This window comes from Capricornis sumatraensis, chromosome 4 (assembly GCF_032405125.1).
Source record: "Capricornis sumatraensis isolate serow.1 chromosome 4, serow.2, whole genome shotgun sequence".
NCBI lineage: Eukaryota > Metazoa > Chordata > Mammalia > Artiodactyla > Bovidae > Capricornis > Capricornis sumatraensis.
The window spans coordinates 69,550,675-69,567,867 of NC_091072.1; the positions used below are offsets into that span (position 1 = coordinate 69,550,675).

The window sequence follows — 17,193 nt, forward strand, 5'->3', positions numbered from 1 at the left end:
ACAATAATGTTTCTATGACATCATCCACCCTGACCTTGAGATCTGGCTGCTCAACCACTCCTTACCATCCAGCCCCCTCTCTCAGTTTCTTCCACTCACTCTTTCCTGAGGTCAGAGACTAATTAGGTGAACCGCACAAAGGAGTCTGAGGAAGGTTAAAGGGAGGGGCGGGAACAGTAAAGGAGAAAGGAGGAAAAGCAAATCCAGTGCATCCTAATTCCCACCCACCCAGCCCTCCCCTTCTTGTCACTGGCAGTGCTTTGTAGTCTTTCTCAGCCCAGCCCCCAGTTTCCTCATTCTTCCTTAGCTGCCTCACCCTTTCCACAAACCCTGCTGCCTCCAAATAGCAACTGTGCTCCTGCCCTGCAGGCACTCGGCTCCAGCCTAGCCAACTCTCCTGCATTAGCACAAAGCACTGAGGATGAATCTACCTGGAGAGGGGCAAGGGGAGGCCAGGACAGTGATGACTAATGTAACCCGGAGACTAAACTGGGGCTTATATCACCATCCCACAACTGTGTCTTTGAGAAATACACTAAGTTTCAAATCATCACAAACTTTTAGAACACAATCCTCTTTGAAATTGGGGGCTGCCTGCAATTCTTTCCTGAAGAGTTATAAACATGTTGTTATGAATCCGGAAATGTTAAGTTGTTGGATTCATGAAACATCTATACTCTAAAGAAGAAAACCATACAGGCTACCCCCATGATTCTGTTTACTAATCCAGAATCTGCTCGGTTATCTAAGTAGACTGTAAAACTAGAGAGTTTCTGTGAACCAGTCCCCTCTACAAGATCCAGACCTCTTCTCCAAGGCCTAAGAAACTGTTAAAGACACTTGTTTGATTCACTTCAGCAGAAAAATTTTAAAGAGTTCATTTGTGTTTTTTCTTATCATTTTAGAAGCACAGGGTGTTGAATTTTAATTACTCTAAAACACAGCTCTTTATTTTCAACAGCCAGATTGTCAAACAGGATTTCCACTTGGATCCACTCAGCTCACCTGAAACAGACGCCCCACTTCTCATTTACCTTATTTTGGGGGTAGCCAGGTATCCTCCTCGGGAGGCTTGAATTCTCCTTTCTCTTTCCACGTGCAATGTTGTTTACACAAAGTACGACCTCCCAGGCAACACTGTTAGCCTGGCCTGTGACTGAAGGCTTTTGATTCAGCTGGCACATTTTAGGACTCCCCAGTCTGCTCAGGCCTCCCTGCGCCAGGCCTAAACAAAAATCTCCATGGAAAGCGAAATTCAAAAGCAGAGCTCACCCACTCTTTACCAGGCTGCCCTACTTGACAGCTTCAACCTGTCCAAAGCCGCCCTCGGTTTCCTGTGGCCTTGAGAAAAAGCCCTTCTTATGAATGCCATCCGGCTGCACTGGCTGGATGTGTACATTAACCCCTTCCTTCCTCGTTTGCCCCTGACCAGAGCAGCAGTGCCCTAACCAGATGAAGGACAAGTTCCAGAAGTTTACAGTTTGTATTAGAGATAATCACAAACCCTTCAGATCAAGTCTGAGGGTCAACAGAAAACTTCCAGGGTCAAATCTCCAATTTCAAGGAAAAAAACTTCATCTTAGCTAAGGATACGAGTATGTCACAAAGCCCTGACGGTTCAGATGGTAAAGAACCCACCTGCAATGCAGGAGACCTGGGTTCAGTCTCTGGGTCAGGAAGATCCCCTGGAGAAGGGAATGATAACCCACTCCACTATTCTTGCCAGAATTCCACAAAGGAGTCTGGTGGGCTACAGTCCATGGGGTAACAAAAAGTCGGACATGACTGAGTAACTAACGCTTTCCCCTAGATGGTTATCTCGCACCTCAAATCCAACATATCCCAAAAGCAAACTCACCACCCTTATTCCAAACCTAATCCTATCTTAATTGTTGGCATCCACTCATTGCTCAAGCAGAGAAGGTGACGGCACCCCACTCTAGTACTCCTGCCTGGAAAACCCCATGGACGGAGGATCCTGGTGGGCTATAGTCCATGGGGTCGCTAAGAGTTGGACACGACTCAGAGCCTTCACTTTCACTTTTCACTTTCATGTGTTGGAGAAGGAAATGGCAACGCACTCCAGTGTTCTTGCCTGGAGAATCCCAGGGATGGGGGAGCCTGGTGGGCTGCCGTCTATGGGGTTGCACAGAGTCGGACACGACTGAAGTGACTTAGCAGCAGCAGCATGTGGACAAAGAACCCAAATTCGTCCCTTCAACATACACATATACACAATAACACACAAAACTTTGTTAAAAGGAGGGCAGTACCAGCAGAAACTAACACAGCATTGTAAAGCAACTATCCTCCAATAAAAAATTATTCAAAAGGAGGGCAGCATCAACAAAACTGTTCCATGGTGAGATGAGCAGGCATGAAAATAGAAAACAGACTTTTAAAAAAAGTTGGATACTTTATTCCCCATTGAAATATTTATGCCAAGGGAGAGGTTTTCACCTAGGTACTAACATTCAGAGTGCTGCTAAGTCACCTCAGTCGTGTCCGACTCTGTGCAACCCCATAGACGGCAGCCCACCAGGCTCCCCCATCCCTGGGATTCTCCAGGCAAGAACACTGGAGTGCGTTGCCATTTCCTTCTCCAATGCATGAAAGTGAAAAGTAAAAGTGAAGTTGCTCAGTCCTGTCAGACTCTCAGTGACGCCATGGACTGTAGCTCACCAGGCTCCTCCATCCATGGGATTTTCCAGGCAAGAGTACTGGAGTGGGGTGCCATTGCCTTCTCCGAACACTCAGAGTAGACAGCTGTAAACAGGATGAAGTCAGATTTAGAAAAGTTAAGGCAAAGGAGGTAAGCCTTTTTGGGTTAAAGGAGGAAGGGCAGAGAGGATTATGAGCAAAGAAAAGTGCCAAGAGAGCATTTGAAAGGTAAAAGAACAATTTATTTTACTTGGTGCAACAACTAAGATTTTGCTTAATTTGATTTATTCAATTCATCCAATAATCCTTTTTTTTTTTTTTGAGGGTCTACTATGTGCCACATGTATTAATATTTCTACAGAAGTCCTATTTTAAGACCTAAGCACTCAAAGGCTTGAAGTTAGTCACCTAAGAAAGAATATAAAGACTTCCAAAACGGTCTGTGTGCTTTGTGTTAAACACAAAACACTTTCAACACAATGCCAAGGGTCCCTTTGTGACTAGGGAGAGAGAAAGAAGCTGCTCCCCTTTGCCCTTTTTTCGCTCATTCTTCCATTTAGTCAACCAAATCTACCGATCCCTACTAAGACCCTTGCATTAGCCTCATGCAGGATAAAAAGATATGACCAGAACTCTTCATGAAGCCTGAAACCAAACACCAATCAGGCACGGCAATAAACAATTCTACCATAAAGAAGACTGAGATAAAGGACACCACAGCATCAAAGCATAACTGGGAGATCAGAATAGGAGGTAAACACGTACTAGTTAACTGTGGAAGCTTCAGAAAGCAAAGGATTGCTGAGCTGGACCATCAAGGACAAACAAGGTTTCAAAAAAGACAGATGAAGTAGGCACACCAGGGGTAGAAGTATGTATACAAAAGTGAGAAAGGCAGGAGTTTTGTTTCTCTTGCATTTTTTCTATCTCCATCTGAAGTTAGTAATTAGCCTTCAACAAGTGAAATAAATAATCCTCAAAGAGTAGTGAATTTTGCAAATTGAGAGGTTTTATCTGACAAGGCCACCAAAGTTCAAGGGCACACATAGATTTCAAAAACTTCACAGATTTCTTACACCTAGCAAACAAACCTCATTGACTTGGACAACTCCCTCCTCTAGGGTATTGCTCTGTATTCCAAGTTGGTACTTTTAAGTCAACGACTGAAAGGTTAGATTGCAAATACCCACCCTGACTACATGATAAAAAGAGACTGCACTTTGGAAATAACAATATATGCTTAACTAAACCACTCTTTCAAACTGGGTCGTTGGTAGAGACGTGATGAACCTAGAGAGTTATATAAAGTGAAGTAAGTCAGAAAGAGAAAAAGAAATACTGTATATTAACCCATACATGTGGAATCTAGAAAAATGGTACAGATGATCTTATTTGCAGAGCAGAAACAGAGACGCAAATGTAGAGAACAACTATGTGGATATCAAGGCGGAAAACAGGGATTGGAGGAATTGGAAGACTGGGAGGGACACATGTATACCATTGATACGATGTATAAAATAGATAACCAATGAGAATACAGTGTATAGCACCAGCAATTCCACTCAATGTACTGTGGTGACCTGAATGGGAAGGAAGTCCAAAAGGGAGGGGATGTAATGTATGAAAGTGAAAGTGAAGTCGTCCAGTCCTGTCTGATTCTTCGTGACCCTGTGGATTATAGCCTACCAGGCTCCTCCATCCATGGGATTCTCCAGGCAAGAATACTGGAGTTGGGTGCCATTGCCTTCTCCAGATGATCTTCCCGACCCAGTGATCGAACCCGGGTCTCCCACATTGCAGGCAGACACTTTAACCTCTGAGCCACCAGGGAAGCCTGATATAATGTATATGTACGGCTTATTCATTCTGCTGTATAGTAGAAACTAATGTAACATTGTAAAGCAACTGTATGCCAATAAAAATTAATTAAAAAATAAAATCCAATAAACCACTCTCTTGCCAATTGACCTGTCCCCACCTATGAGATCTTAACCTATTTCACAGGGTTGCTGAGGGTTAATTTCAGTGATACACGAGTCTGTCTGACACCTAAGTGTTACCTGGAATGCTGGTGTCTGGGTCCAAGTTGGAGCTGGCCATCTGGAGCTTCATACGGCTCCTCTACCTCATACACACTTGCATCAGTGTCCTCCACACTGCTGGAATTCTGCTGTTCCAACTCGGGAGTTTTCCCCATAGCCATAACAAATGGCAAGTTCTCATACTCTGGTATTTCCTCATAATGGCGTATATTTTCATACTCCGGTGCACAGTCGCTGGTAATAGATTTGCAAAGTGCCTGCAAGGACGACTCCCGGGAGAGCATTTGGTCATCCAGAGACTCGGCTCTTGGTCCATTAGCTGCACTGGTATGGCCCCGCAACTTCTTCCTCTTCTTCTGGGACTCCAGACTATAGTTATCTGCCGAATATGCCTTGATGGGTTTACTTCTCTTATCTACCAACAAACCATGCCAATCACTCTCACTGCCTTTTTGCTCCCCACCTGCCAGACTGCCTGAGGTTGTGTCTCCAAGCTGGCTATTCTTGGACCAAAATTTCTGGAAGTCACTCTTCATGAAACAGATGGACAGCTTCATATTGAGCAACTTCTTTAAAGAGCTCTTCTTGTGAGAGTCTTTGCAAGGCTTAGTGCACCTTTCCACATCCATAGCAGATAATGATTTTGCTCTAGGCTTGGTCAGGGCACCGGAAGTCTCACTGTTTGAGGATATGGTGACGGACTTTAAGGATTCTGGGGTCCCAGAGAAGGGGATAATGGGATGAGGTAATTTCCACACTGGCTTCTCTGAAGCCCGTTTAGGCATATCAGAGGAGGATGACATACCATTGTTTGGGGCACATAAATGCTGCATGTGATCTCTTTCTAGACCCTTCTCTGAATCTTTTTCTTCATTTGAGGGGTAAGAACTTTTCTCCACAAGCTCCTCAGAGGCAGCCTTTTTAAGCACTCCGGCAGCAGGCAAACTGTGTCTTTGAGGTTTTTTGGGGACAACTTTTGAGGAACTTTCACCTTTTATCACAGATTCCTTTTGCATTTGAGGGGCAGACACTCCCGGGTTAGACGCAGTAGGCAAATGTTCGCTGCAGGTTAATTTGAGCTGCTTGGGCAGGCTCATAGATAGAGTATTACATCTTATAAAATTGGTTCCTTTGACCTCGGCAAGTGACATACCAGAACTATCTCCTGACTTGTTGTCAGAACTCAAGTTAGAGTCTGTTTCTAAAGGAGGTGACAGTTTTTCAGAGGAAAATGTTTCAGGACACATGGCTTTCTGTGAATAGACTGAGTTTTGTCTGTCACCGGTGAGGTCCACATTCAATTCACCTTTATTTTCTGGCTTCACTTTGTCCACCTGTTCCTGGTTACACAAAGCAGTCTGATGAAAGACACTGATTTTATTGTTTTTCAAACTATCTTCGAAAAGATGAGGCAAGCTGTCTACATTCTCCGGTTCTTCAGTACTTTCACTTGGAGTATCTATATGTCTCTGGCGTAAGAGGCGTGCAACACGTGTTTTTCTGGGCTTGGGAGTTGGAAACTTGGGAGTACATGGCACTAAGTGGATTTCCAAGGGACCAAGGTCTTTGGCTTCTGATTTCTTACTATCTCCATCTGAAGATAAGAAAGGACTCCTTTTTCCATTTTCTAGAGCTTCTTGTTCAGATGAATGAGAGCAAGTGTTGCTTTTTTCACTGTCATTCTGATTAGTTTCAAAATTTTGAAATTCAGTGCTAGGAAGTTGTAGGTGGCAAGGGTGATGATTAGAAACGTTTTCCAAGCTGGACAGGGAAGGTGACAAGTCTGCAAATTCAATGCTGAACTGTCTGTGGGAATTACAGCCATCACTCATTTCTGGACTGTCTGTGGATCTGTGCTTCTGGGGGAAAAGAAAGGGTGACGTTCGTTGTGTTAAAACATCTTTGAGCTTCTCTTCGAGGATGCTTGCCTTTAAAACTACTTTACCCTGGCTCTTGACCCTTTCACCAACAGAATCGCATTTATGCTGATTTTTTACAGCTGAAGGGGACTCACCAATTTTGTTATTTTCTAAATTCTCATGCATTTCCAGGGGCCCTAAGACAAGCTGCTTGACACACAAATTCCCTCTGTTCTCAAGCTTACGGTCACATCCAGGATGGCAGGAACACACTGGTAAAATATAATCACTGCTCGGATGCCCTTTGTTTTTGCAGTTCGAGTTGTCAGTACTTTCAGGGAATTCCTGTGTATGCTCTTCCAGTTTCACAACAATTTTCCTTGATGTTGACTGTGTGATGTCCTGGACAGGTGAGGCCTTCAGAACTTTTGGTTTTGGAGCTATGGACGGTTTGGTTTTCTTTGTTGACTGTGGAACACTAGAAACCAAGATCTCGGGTTTGGGTGCGACAGGAGGTGGAGCTGGCTTATTAGTTGACAGAACAAACTTTGGTTTGGGGGCCACTGGTGGCTTCTTAATCTCTAGATAGGGGGAAAAAAAAACGTCTGATGACCAAAAATCCAAAGCAGAAGATAAATGATTAAGTTTGAGAACATTTTTACTTTTGACAATGCATTTTACTAGGTAGATTATTATACTACATTATGCAGAGTCAATACTACTTTTGAAAATTCTGTAAATTGCTCTTCAATTCAAGTACATACAGTTTTTGGTATAGTGTACACTGCTTAGTAAATCCAATAGTTTTTCTTCTAACTCTGGAACAGATCACCATATCTGTAGTCAACACTAAATAAAACTGGCTTTTGCTTAGATCCGTATAGTAGGAGAGGATACTGTGGTTCATTTACTGAGTCCAAGAGCTGAATTTGCCTAAGGTTTACATAGGATATGACCCAAACGTCTCATGTGAATAGCAGTATTCTTCTATCTCGAGGATATACAGTGGAGTTGTATAAAATGCCCTCTATCAATGACCTATCTCACTTGAACCCCAAAATAACCTAAAAGAGAATACAGAAACTAGAAATTTCCCAAACTTAAACACTGAAAATTATCAATACTGTATTATTTGAGGCTCTTAATAAAGTGGTATTTTTCCTGTGCAGGCATTGTCAAATGGGAATTTTCATTATAATTCTTCACTGAGCTTTATTTTTAGAAAGTCACATGTCTACACTCTATCCCAGGTGATTACGATGTGTACCCCTCATTTATAACCACAGTTCTAGTGTATTTAAAAGATGACTATAATTCCTATGGTAGCAATTCTTTCTTGACATTATATTAAAAGGACTTAATAAGCACCTTATAAGCACTGTGTTAGATTTCAACAGATCTGCTCTAGCCTACAGGAACCTAAAACTTCACACAAAAGGCCTATAAAATGAAGTTACATAGTTTGAACATCCACATTTTTTAAAGTTCTTTTATGTTTTTCTATCTATACTATCATTTTTCACCCTGTCATATTTCTTAAAAGACTTGTGGTAAAAATATTTTTGAACCTTTCAAAATATCATCTGCTGGACACTGTTTAAGTGCTTGGATACACAAAGGCTTTGATTCTTCACTTGGTGGTGAGTTTCTTTTCAACAAAGGAAATTAGTCACAGTACTCCAATTCAGGAAGATATTACAGGGACACAAGTAAGGAGAAAAAAAAAAAAGTAGGGTGCTCTACTTCCTTTTTACCAACCAAACCTCTTCAACTAAAGTCACCCGATAACAGATGCCTTCTCATTTAATTCTTCAGTATAATGTTATAATAAAAAAAGATATGAGGTAGTTCCAAAATGCCTTAATATAAATTCCCAGAGCCATGCAATTTCAGTTAAATGTTCAATAAGCACGTTGTTATTTTGCTTGTTTTTTTTTTTTAGGTATAAAAAGTTTTAAAACCACTCAAACCCTAATGATAAAGCTTTGTGTCATAGTCTATTAAATTAAACCCTTGACCTATTAAGTGAAGTCTTAAGAGAAAGTATGACTGCCCGAGGCTTCTTCCTAACCTCCCATCTTATCCAAGATAAGGAAGACTGACAGACTGTCACATTGATTTCATTTCTGTAACCATTCTGAAAACATCCTACCTCTGGGCATTTTGAAGGAATAAACAAAAAGTTTTGCAACATGGAAAGAGTTCTGGAGACTGGCAGCAGAGCAGTATGAATGCACTTACCACTACTGCTTTGTACACTTAGAAATAGTATTAGATGCTAAATTTATGTTAGGTTATTTTACCACAGCTAAAAAACCAAAAAACAAAAACAAAAAAACCCTCTGATCTCATTAACCTTTTACTGAATCTTAGAGCCTGTTCAGAAATTTCAGGGTCATTCAGTCAATCAATTTTTGCTATTTCAGTTCAATCTTTTTTTTTTAAATCTTTGGTATCAACTTTACTCTTTTCTTTAAATACGCTTTGTACAGGGTCTGCTTCCAAGAATCATAAATCTCTTACTGTTCCAGAAACTCAGTTAACTACATGAACTATGGTGATTACCAAGAAATACAGCACAGCATTATGTACCTAACTTCCTCAACACATACTCAATGAATTAAATAAAGAACTGTAAACTCTGGCTTAGTTAATGCTGTTTCGGAGAAAACCAATAATGTAACTGGGAAAGCTGACTAACCTAACTGTGTGTTTTTATGCAGAATTGGTTGCCTCAGTTTCCTTACTTGTAAATGAGGGATATGAACAGATTACTCTAGAGTCTAAATGATTTTGAGGTGATACGTCTGAGATACCTGCTTCAGGAGAACCCTTAGATTCTGGAGCCCTTTGCCCTGTGTGATTTTTCTTCAGTGTACCTCCCTCTGTCTTCCCCACAAGAAGACAAGCTCCAGGAGGGCAGGCACTTTGTCTCTTTGCTGTATCCCCAATGCTGAACATTGGGCCTGGGAACAGACAGAGCTGCCACATACACATCTTTACTATGTCTCAGTAACAAGATATTTCTTTAAAAAAATAAAAGTCAATATCCATTTAAACATAGAATAATAATATGTTTGTAGGAATCAACTTCAATAGGATTACTGAGTAAGTTCTTAATTATTAGTAGGAATAACTGTTCAACTAAGCCAGTATAGCACAGCAATATTTGAAATTCATCATTATTTTTAGTGGCTCTATTTTGAAAGAAACACAAATCAAAAAATAACAAGCCATTATATGACAGTCTGCTCCAATGTCAAACTTGCAATAAATCCAGCACCTTTGGATGTTAATACTGTATCAACAGTCAAGACTTGAAACTTTTTAGAGCATAGCAGCAAATCTTTTATTTACACAGCTGTTTGGCTCCAGGGAAAAGTAAGGTAAGAGTGTAAAGCACTAGTACCACTATTCTAACAATTACAAACACACTCGTCATCTATTGCACACAGATGGCTGCGGTCCACGTGCAACACTTTGAGCTACTAGATCAGCCAAAAAGCAAAGCACAGCACATGTACACTGAGACCTGTACATGTTCAAAAAGGTATAAAATACATTCCTATAATTAGCTCTCTTTTTCTCATATACTGATTTTAAAAATTCTAAAATCTCTATGTGGGCCTACTCTTTCACAGATGCAGAAAAACAAAGCAAGCTCTTCTATAGAATACATATAATTTAGATATTCTATATTTTTCTTATGTCCTTAAATTAAGCCAACCAGCCCAAACAATGCCACAGATTAGGTTCAGTGTAAACAAACATCTCCCCCAGCTGCAAATAACGTTCCTAAAGTTTTAATGAATTTAAATTTTGTTCCAAAGAGCATCAGAAGCAGCTTGTAAGAATGATGAACACATAACTTTGTTAGAAGATGGAAATAAAACCCCAGTTCTTTTCTATATTCTCCATTTAGACATGTAAAAAAATTATAATAAATCTTAACAGATGGGCAAACAAAAAAGTAGTTAATGCTTCTCAGCCAGCTATGCTAAAAACCAACTAACTCAGCTAAACACAGGAAGTGTCCCTCTTTTTAACACCACAAAAATGTCTGTGGATTGAATTGCAAAGTTGATAAATATAAAAATAGCCTGCAATATTTGAGGGTCATTCAAATGAAATAATACAATTCCAAACTGAGACCTAGATCAGGTTTACATATTTAAATGTCAATCAAATGCTTCTGTATCTGTTCATTTATAAACTGTTGGGATTGGAACTGAAAGTTGACACATCCAAGGTACGAATTTTAAATGCGTTTGCCAAAGGAAGGAAGAGTTAAAACGGGCTGGAAGGATTTTAAAATCTCCAGTAATTTTAAATTTAAAATTTGTCTTGTTCATTACACTGAGGCACAGAAATTTAGGATGAAAATACTTCGCCTCAAGTAAGTAGAAAGCCTTCCTTTGGTAAGGAAAGAAGAGTTTATAAATAACGTAATTCTCACTATATGATGACTTCCTCTACACACACATATAACATCAAAAGGGAAGATCCACAACATCTTCAGAGATACTACTACAGGAACACTGCACTCCTTGCTTTCTTACTCCTATTGGCTAACTTCTCAGCTCCTTAATTTGTAATCAGATTACACCTAGCAGTACAACCTCTAGCATATCTAGTCTTCAGAAAGAACACAAATCAGAACATTTAGGGTGCTGTTTGACAGTTTCAAGTTACAGGAATTTAAAACAAATGCCAAGAAAAGCTAAGAAAATTTAATCTGATACTTAACTGCCGATTCTAGAAGTAACTTTGGAGTCTTACGCTATTTTACTATTAAATGTATAATGAAGGTTTATTTCTTTCAATGTGGGCGAAATTGTCATTTTAAAAAAATTAAAAATTAAAAAAATTCTAACTTAAAAGTTAACCTATGTTCTTATAAGGGAATATAATATCACTTTAGTAATTATTTCGGAAAATAGGAACTGTTCCTTCTGAACGTTGTCCATAAAATTCTTCAGAGTGCACACAAAGGTAATACAACAGGCTTTGCCATATGGATGAAGGGAAAGGACCAAGGGAGGTAGACAGAAAATAAGCCTTTGTGTACACTAACCAGGTAGACAGCGGGGAAAAAAAGTCCACAAAAAAACCGGGTGAAGATGAACAAAAACCTTGGCATCGGCAGTTCTACTCCTCTGATTCTCAGCTAACAGGGGGGAACCCAGGAGTAACAAAGTCTACATCTCTTTACTAAGGGTCAGGGTTTCCAGTCCTCACGGAGGTTCAAGCCACACAGCCTAGTGGCTAAGTTCAACACTCCGGGAACGCTGCCCTTTCCTAGAATAACTGATTTCTTAACATGGGAATCTAAACTATTTTCATACGCAAAGGCAAAGTCGCTCAAATTTTAGAAAAGAATAAATAAATGCCCTCTTTACATTTCCCGTTTCTCCTGGAGCTAAGAGACCCCAATAAGGTCTTCCTTTAAAGGGAGGTCCCAAGAGACACATGATTTCCAAAGAGCCCCTCTAGGCACGGAGAAAATCCGGCAGCAAACACCGTCTGCTCCGCACTTGCTACAGTCCTGGAGAAAGGCACAGGGAACACTACTAAGCTATCCCGGGGGAGAAAGCAGCTCCGAGCCCCAAACCTGCAGCGCTCGCTACAAACTTTCCAGCGGCAGCTTGAGCGCCGTCACTTACCGGCAGCAGAAGTCATGATTCCCCAGTGAAGCTCGCTTCCCAGCTCGCCCCCCTTAATCCCCGCGCCCCTTACAGTCCATTGTTTCAAGAATTTGGGCAGAAGAGAAAAATCCTCGCAGAGCCCACATTCCGTCCTGAGGGACCGCGGCGCAACGTGAGCGCCGCACAAAGGAAGCTGCCGGCTCTGAGGACCCGGCGGCGCTCCCCGGCGCGAGCGCCGGTGACGGGCAGGCGGGCACGAGCACCAAGCAGCGGAGCTCCGGGCGGACGTCCACGCGCGCGCACGAGCACTGCTCAACGCCGCTTCGCCAGTGCGCGGACTTCTCTAGCTCCAAAAAAAAAAAAAAAAAAATCAGAGCTCCAGGCGCCCCCTGCTAGTTGCGGCCGTAAAAGGCGGACAAAAGCCCCAGCCTCCTCCAATCAGAGGGCCCAAGTTTCATCCCGTTCCCGCCCCTCCCGCCCACATGCTCAAGCTCGGCTCCAATGAGCGGGCTTGAAAAGGGGGCGTGAGCTACAAGGCATGATGGGAATTGTAGTTTTCTGCACACAAGGACTGGCAGGGGCAGACGCCTGGGTGCAGCCTGTTCTCCCGCCTTCATTTCCCATCGTGCTGAGGCGGGTGGCATGGCGGAGAAGGATGACACCGGATTTTGACGAAGAGGTGGTTTTTGAGGTAAGGGAAAAATGGCGGTGCGTGTGAGTTGCCTTTGTTTGAGAAGGACGAGGGAGAAGGCGAGAGGCCGATCGAGGGAGCGAGGGAGCGGGTGACGCTCCTGCCGTTCTTGGTCACCGAATCTCGTCGATTTCCGGGCCTAGTGCTGGCCGCTGCCTGACAGGTGTAGCCCGAGGCGCCCTTGCCTCGCCCAGTCTCTGCCTCTGGCTCTCCCAGAATTCCCAGCCTGGCCGGTGGACGCGAGCCCTGCGTGTTCCTTCCCGGGTGATGGAGACGCCTTGGCGGGTTGTGGGGGTGGGGTAACTGCTCCTGGTTGGGGCGGGGCGCAGTCGTGGATTTTGGATACTCACCCGTACGACTTAGCCTCCCCCTTTTTCGTCCTTGAATTTTTGGGGTCAGTATCAAGAAGTGCCCGAGGTCACCGTTCACTGTCGCGGCGTGGCTCTTCGAATGGAGGCAGCCGGTGCTAGTTTTCTAACGTGGTTTAAGATCTGTGTGTGGGACCTCCTGTGGGTGATTAGGGCCGGGGCATCTCAGCATCTAATTCTTTTGTCCTTTGCTTGTGCTTGTTGCTCTAGGTGTAGCTATTTCTTCTGTTTCGAGGCTTTGGTGAGAGTGCTTTTGTGTGGGGACTATTTTAAGACGTTCTCTGCCATCTTGAATGAAAAAAAAAAATTCTAGTGTTTCTATTGCCATTTATCTATCAGGCACAGGCGCAAACACACACCTCTGTATGAGGCATGTGTATGAATGCTTTACCAAAGTCCATTCATCCAACTTGATTTTAAGAAATTTAAGAAAAGAAACAGCTCATTCTTTACGAAAAGAGAGCTAGACAATAAATCGTGCAGAATGGTATATGTTGAAATATATGCAGACTGTCATTGGAGGATTGGTTTGGAAACTGCCGTCTGTTCTCCGAGACGCTACACCCAGTAAATGGATATTGGAGGTGGGTCTTGAACTGTGAGTCTATTTAGAGAGATGGAAGGGAGAAAATGCATTCTGAAGAACGAGAACAAAGTATGCCAAGCTTGGGAGGTGTGACGGTATCCGGTGCAGATATTTCTAGGACTTGAGTGTGAACTCTCACTATGTGAAGCGGTCTGATAGGGCTACAATGGAGAAGCAGTGAAAGATAGGCTCTTTTACCAAAAGGAAGTGTCTTGATTTGAGGAGGTCAGTAGGGAATACAAGTGCCTGAGTTTCAGATATGAGAGAAGACTGAACTGAATAATGGCTTGGACAGATACTGCTAAGGTAAAATTGAGGAAACAAGTTACAAGATTGCATGTGGGACATGAGAGACAAAAATCTATGTTACTTAGATTGCTAGAGAAAAGGGACTGGGTGGATTTTTTTTTTTTTAACCCTGTTATGTGGTTAGATATCTGAATATAATAATAATGCATGCTCATTTCTACAGCATTTCTTTGTAGAAAACAAGCCACAAAATTAAAATCACTCGTTATCCTTTCACCCACAGATGGCCACTATTAAATTATAGTGTGTATTCTTGCCAACTTTTGCTATGCAAATGTATGTTTGATTTTTTTAACACAAAAAAGTATACCACATAGAATTGTATATGTATTTTTCACTGTTTTCTTATCATTACTCTTTTTTTTTTTTTCTTATCATTACTCTTTGAAAACAACATAATATCCAATATGTATATGTATCAAAATCATTTTCCCATTCTTGGATAGTTATATTGCTTCAAAATGCCATTATAATCAACACTGGCATAAGTCCATTTTTAATTGCATCTCTGATTTTTCCTTAGAATAATTTCTAGAAAGGAAACTAGTGGGTCAAAAGATACAAACATTTTTCAAGACTTTTACGTGGAAAGGTTATACTATTTCAAGTTTCTGTTAGGAATAAGAGTATTATTTTCACCAAATCTAGAAAATAATACTAGCAACCTTATTAATTTCTTTTAGTCTTTGCTAATTTGATAGGGAATAGAGCATTCTGCTGTTCTAATTTGCATTTTTTGAATTTACTAGAAACATTTTTATTTCTTTCTTGAGCATTTCTTTTTGTATTTTTTCCCCCCATTTTCCTGTTGGATTTAGATTCTCAAAAACTGATTTGCATACATTTTTCATAAGTTACTTAAACCTATTTTACTTGTAGAAATTTATTTATTTATTTTGTGGCAGAACCAGGGGGGCTTGTGGGATCTTAGTTCCCTGACCAGGGATCAAACCCTGCAGTGGAAGCATAGGATCTTAACCGCTGGACTTTTGGGAAGTCCCTAGAAATGTTTTTTGTTGTTTAATTTATTTGCTTTTTGTCATATACATTAATTTTTATTGCAGCATAATGTTCATAAGAAAAGTGCACAAATCATAAATGTGCAGACTGATCAATTTTCACATGTTGAATACACCCATGTAACCAGGACCTGTGTTAAACTGAACATCATCAGCACACCAGAAGCTCCCTCTTACTCTCTTCCAGTCACTTCTCTCCACCCCCAAAATAACCACTCTTCAGACTTATAATAATTAATTTAGATCCCTTTTGACGTTTTTTATAGTGTACACACTATGCAGTTCCATTTGTATATGCTCTTTTTTTTCTGACTTTGCTCTCTGATTTTGTCTGTTATATTCATCCATATGGTCATGTAAGGACTTTTTATTTCTCCATAGTATTGCATGTGAATGTATAACCAGTTTTTAATCTACTCTACTATTAATAGTCTTTGGGTGATTTCTAGTTTGAAACTACTATGAATAGTGCTAATGTGAACATTTCAGTATATATATCTTACTGAACATATTTCTGTTGGGTATATACTTAGAAGAGGAATTACTGAGTCATAGGAAATACATACGTTCACCTTGCGTGGATGTTGCCGAACATTATTCCAACTTGGTAGTACCAATTTGTACTCTTAACCAGCAGTGTAGGAGAGGTCCAGTTGCTCCCCTTAACCTCACTGACGCTGCTGCTGCTACTGCTGCTAAGTTGCTTCAGTCATGTCCGACTCTGTGTGACCCCACAGATGGCAGCCCACCAGGCTGCCCCGTCCCTGGGATTCTCCAGGCAAGAACACTGGAGTGGGTTGCCATTTCCTTCTCCAATGCGTGAAAGTGAAGTTGCTCAGTAAGTGTCTGACTCTTCGTGACCCCATGGACTGCAGCCCACGAGGCACCTCCATCCATGGGATTTTCCAGGCAAGAGTACTGGAGTGGATTGCCATTGCCTTCTCCCTGACACTTGTTAATTTCCGTCTTTTTACCATTCTAGTGTGTATACTGGTATCTCTTGGCTTTAATTTGCATTTGCCTGATAAGGAAAGGGAGAGGGGTTTTTTTATGTTTAAGGACCAGTTGTGTATTCACTTTGTGAAGCCAATTCAAATTTGCTGCATATTTTTATTTTGGGTTATCTCTTGATACCAATTTGAAGGATTTCTTTACATATACTGAATGTAAGTCCTTTGGTGGATATATGTACCTCAACCGTCTCAGGTCTGTGGAACTCTCTTAATAGTGTCTTTCAATGAACAGAAGCTCTTAATTTTATTATAATCAAAGTAAATCTTTTTTCTTTTATAGTCAGTGCCTTTAAAGAAATATTTGCCTGCTCTAAGGTCACAGAGCTTTATTTTAACCTTGTGCTTCTAGATCTGCCATCCATATGGAACTGATTTTTGTGTGATATCAAGTAAAGGTCAACATATGTTTTTTCCCCACATGGTTGTCTATTTAACCTGGCATTTTCTGAACAGACCATGTTTCTTTGATGAACTACAATGTTGCCCTGTCATAAATCAGGATACCTTGTATGTGTGGCTTTGTTTTTGGATGTTCCCTTTTCCACTTGTTAATTTGATCATTCTTGTGCCTATACCACATTATTGTAATTACTATAAATTTTATAATAGTTCTTAGTATTTGATAGAATAATACCCATCAGTTTTATTTTCCTTCAAGATTGCTTTGTCTATTCTTAGCCGTTTGTCTTTCTGAATGAATTTTAGAGTCAGCTTGTCATTTTCACTGTAGAAAAAGGAAACTGCAAAGATTGATTGAAATTGCTTTGAATCTCTGGGTTAATTTGGGGAGAACTGACATCTTTACAGTATCGAATCTTCCAAGCCACGAGCATTTTTATTGCTTGCCTTCTAAATGACTCAAGCAACTTCCCATCACTTTGTGCTCTAGGACAGATTTACAAACTGGGATAACAGGGGAGGACAAATAATTTTCCCTCTACCCTTTGAGTTCTTGGCTGAGACTCCTGTAATAACGCATAGATTAGAGAAAAAAAAAATG

General features: G+C 41.1%; 2 protein-coding genes across 2 annotated transcripts in view; one reads left to right on the plus strand and one right to left on the minus strand.

Annotated features, from left to right (window-relative positions):
- Positions 1–12,241, minus strand: part of FGD6 (FYVE, RhoGEF and PH domain containing 6) — a 103,507-nt gene extending 91,266 nt beyond the window's left edge. The window contains exons 1-2 of the mRNA XM_068971209.1: positions 12,226–12,241; positions 4,722–7,143 (exon numbers count right to left, since the gene is read on the minus strand). Of these exons, the coding sequence (XP_068827310.1) occupies positions 4,722–7,143; positions 12,226–12,241 (2,438 nt within the window). The remainder of the gene's footprint in view (positions 1–4,721; positions 7,144–12,225) is intronic.
- Positions 12,242–12,808: 567 nt separating this feature from the next.
- The window catches only part of VEZT (vezatin, adherens junctions transmembrane protein), a 77,470-nt gene continuing 73,085 nt past the window's right edge, over positions 12,809–17,193 (plus strand). The window contains exon 1 of the mRNA XM_068969975.1: positions 12,809–12,898. Within this exon, the coding sequence (XP_068826076.1) occupies positions 12,863–12,898 (36 nt within the window). The 5' untranslated portion in view covers positions 12,809–12,862. The remainder of the gene's footprint in view (positions 12,899–17,193) is intronic.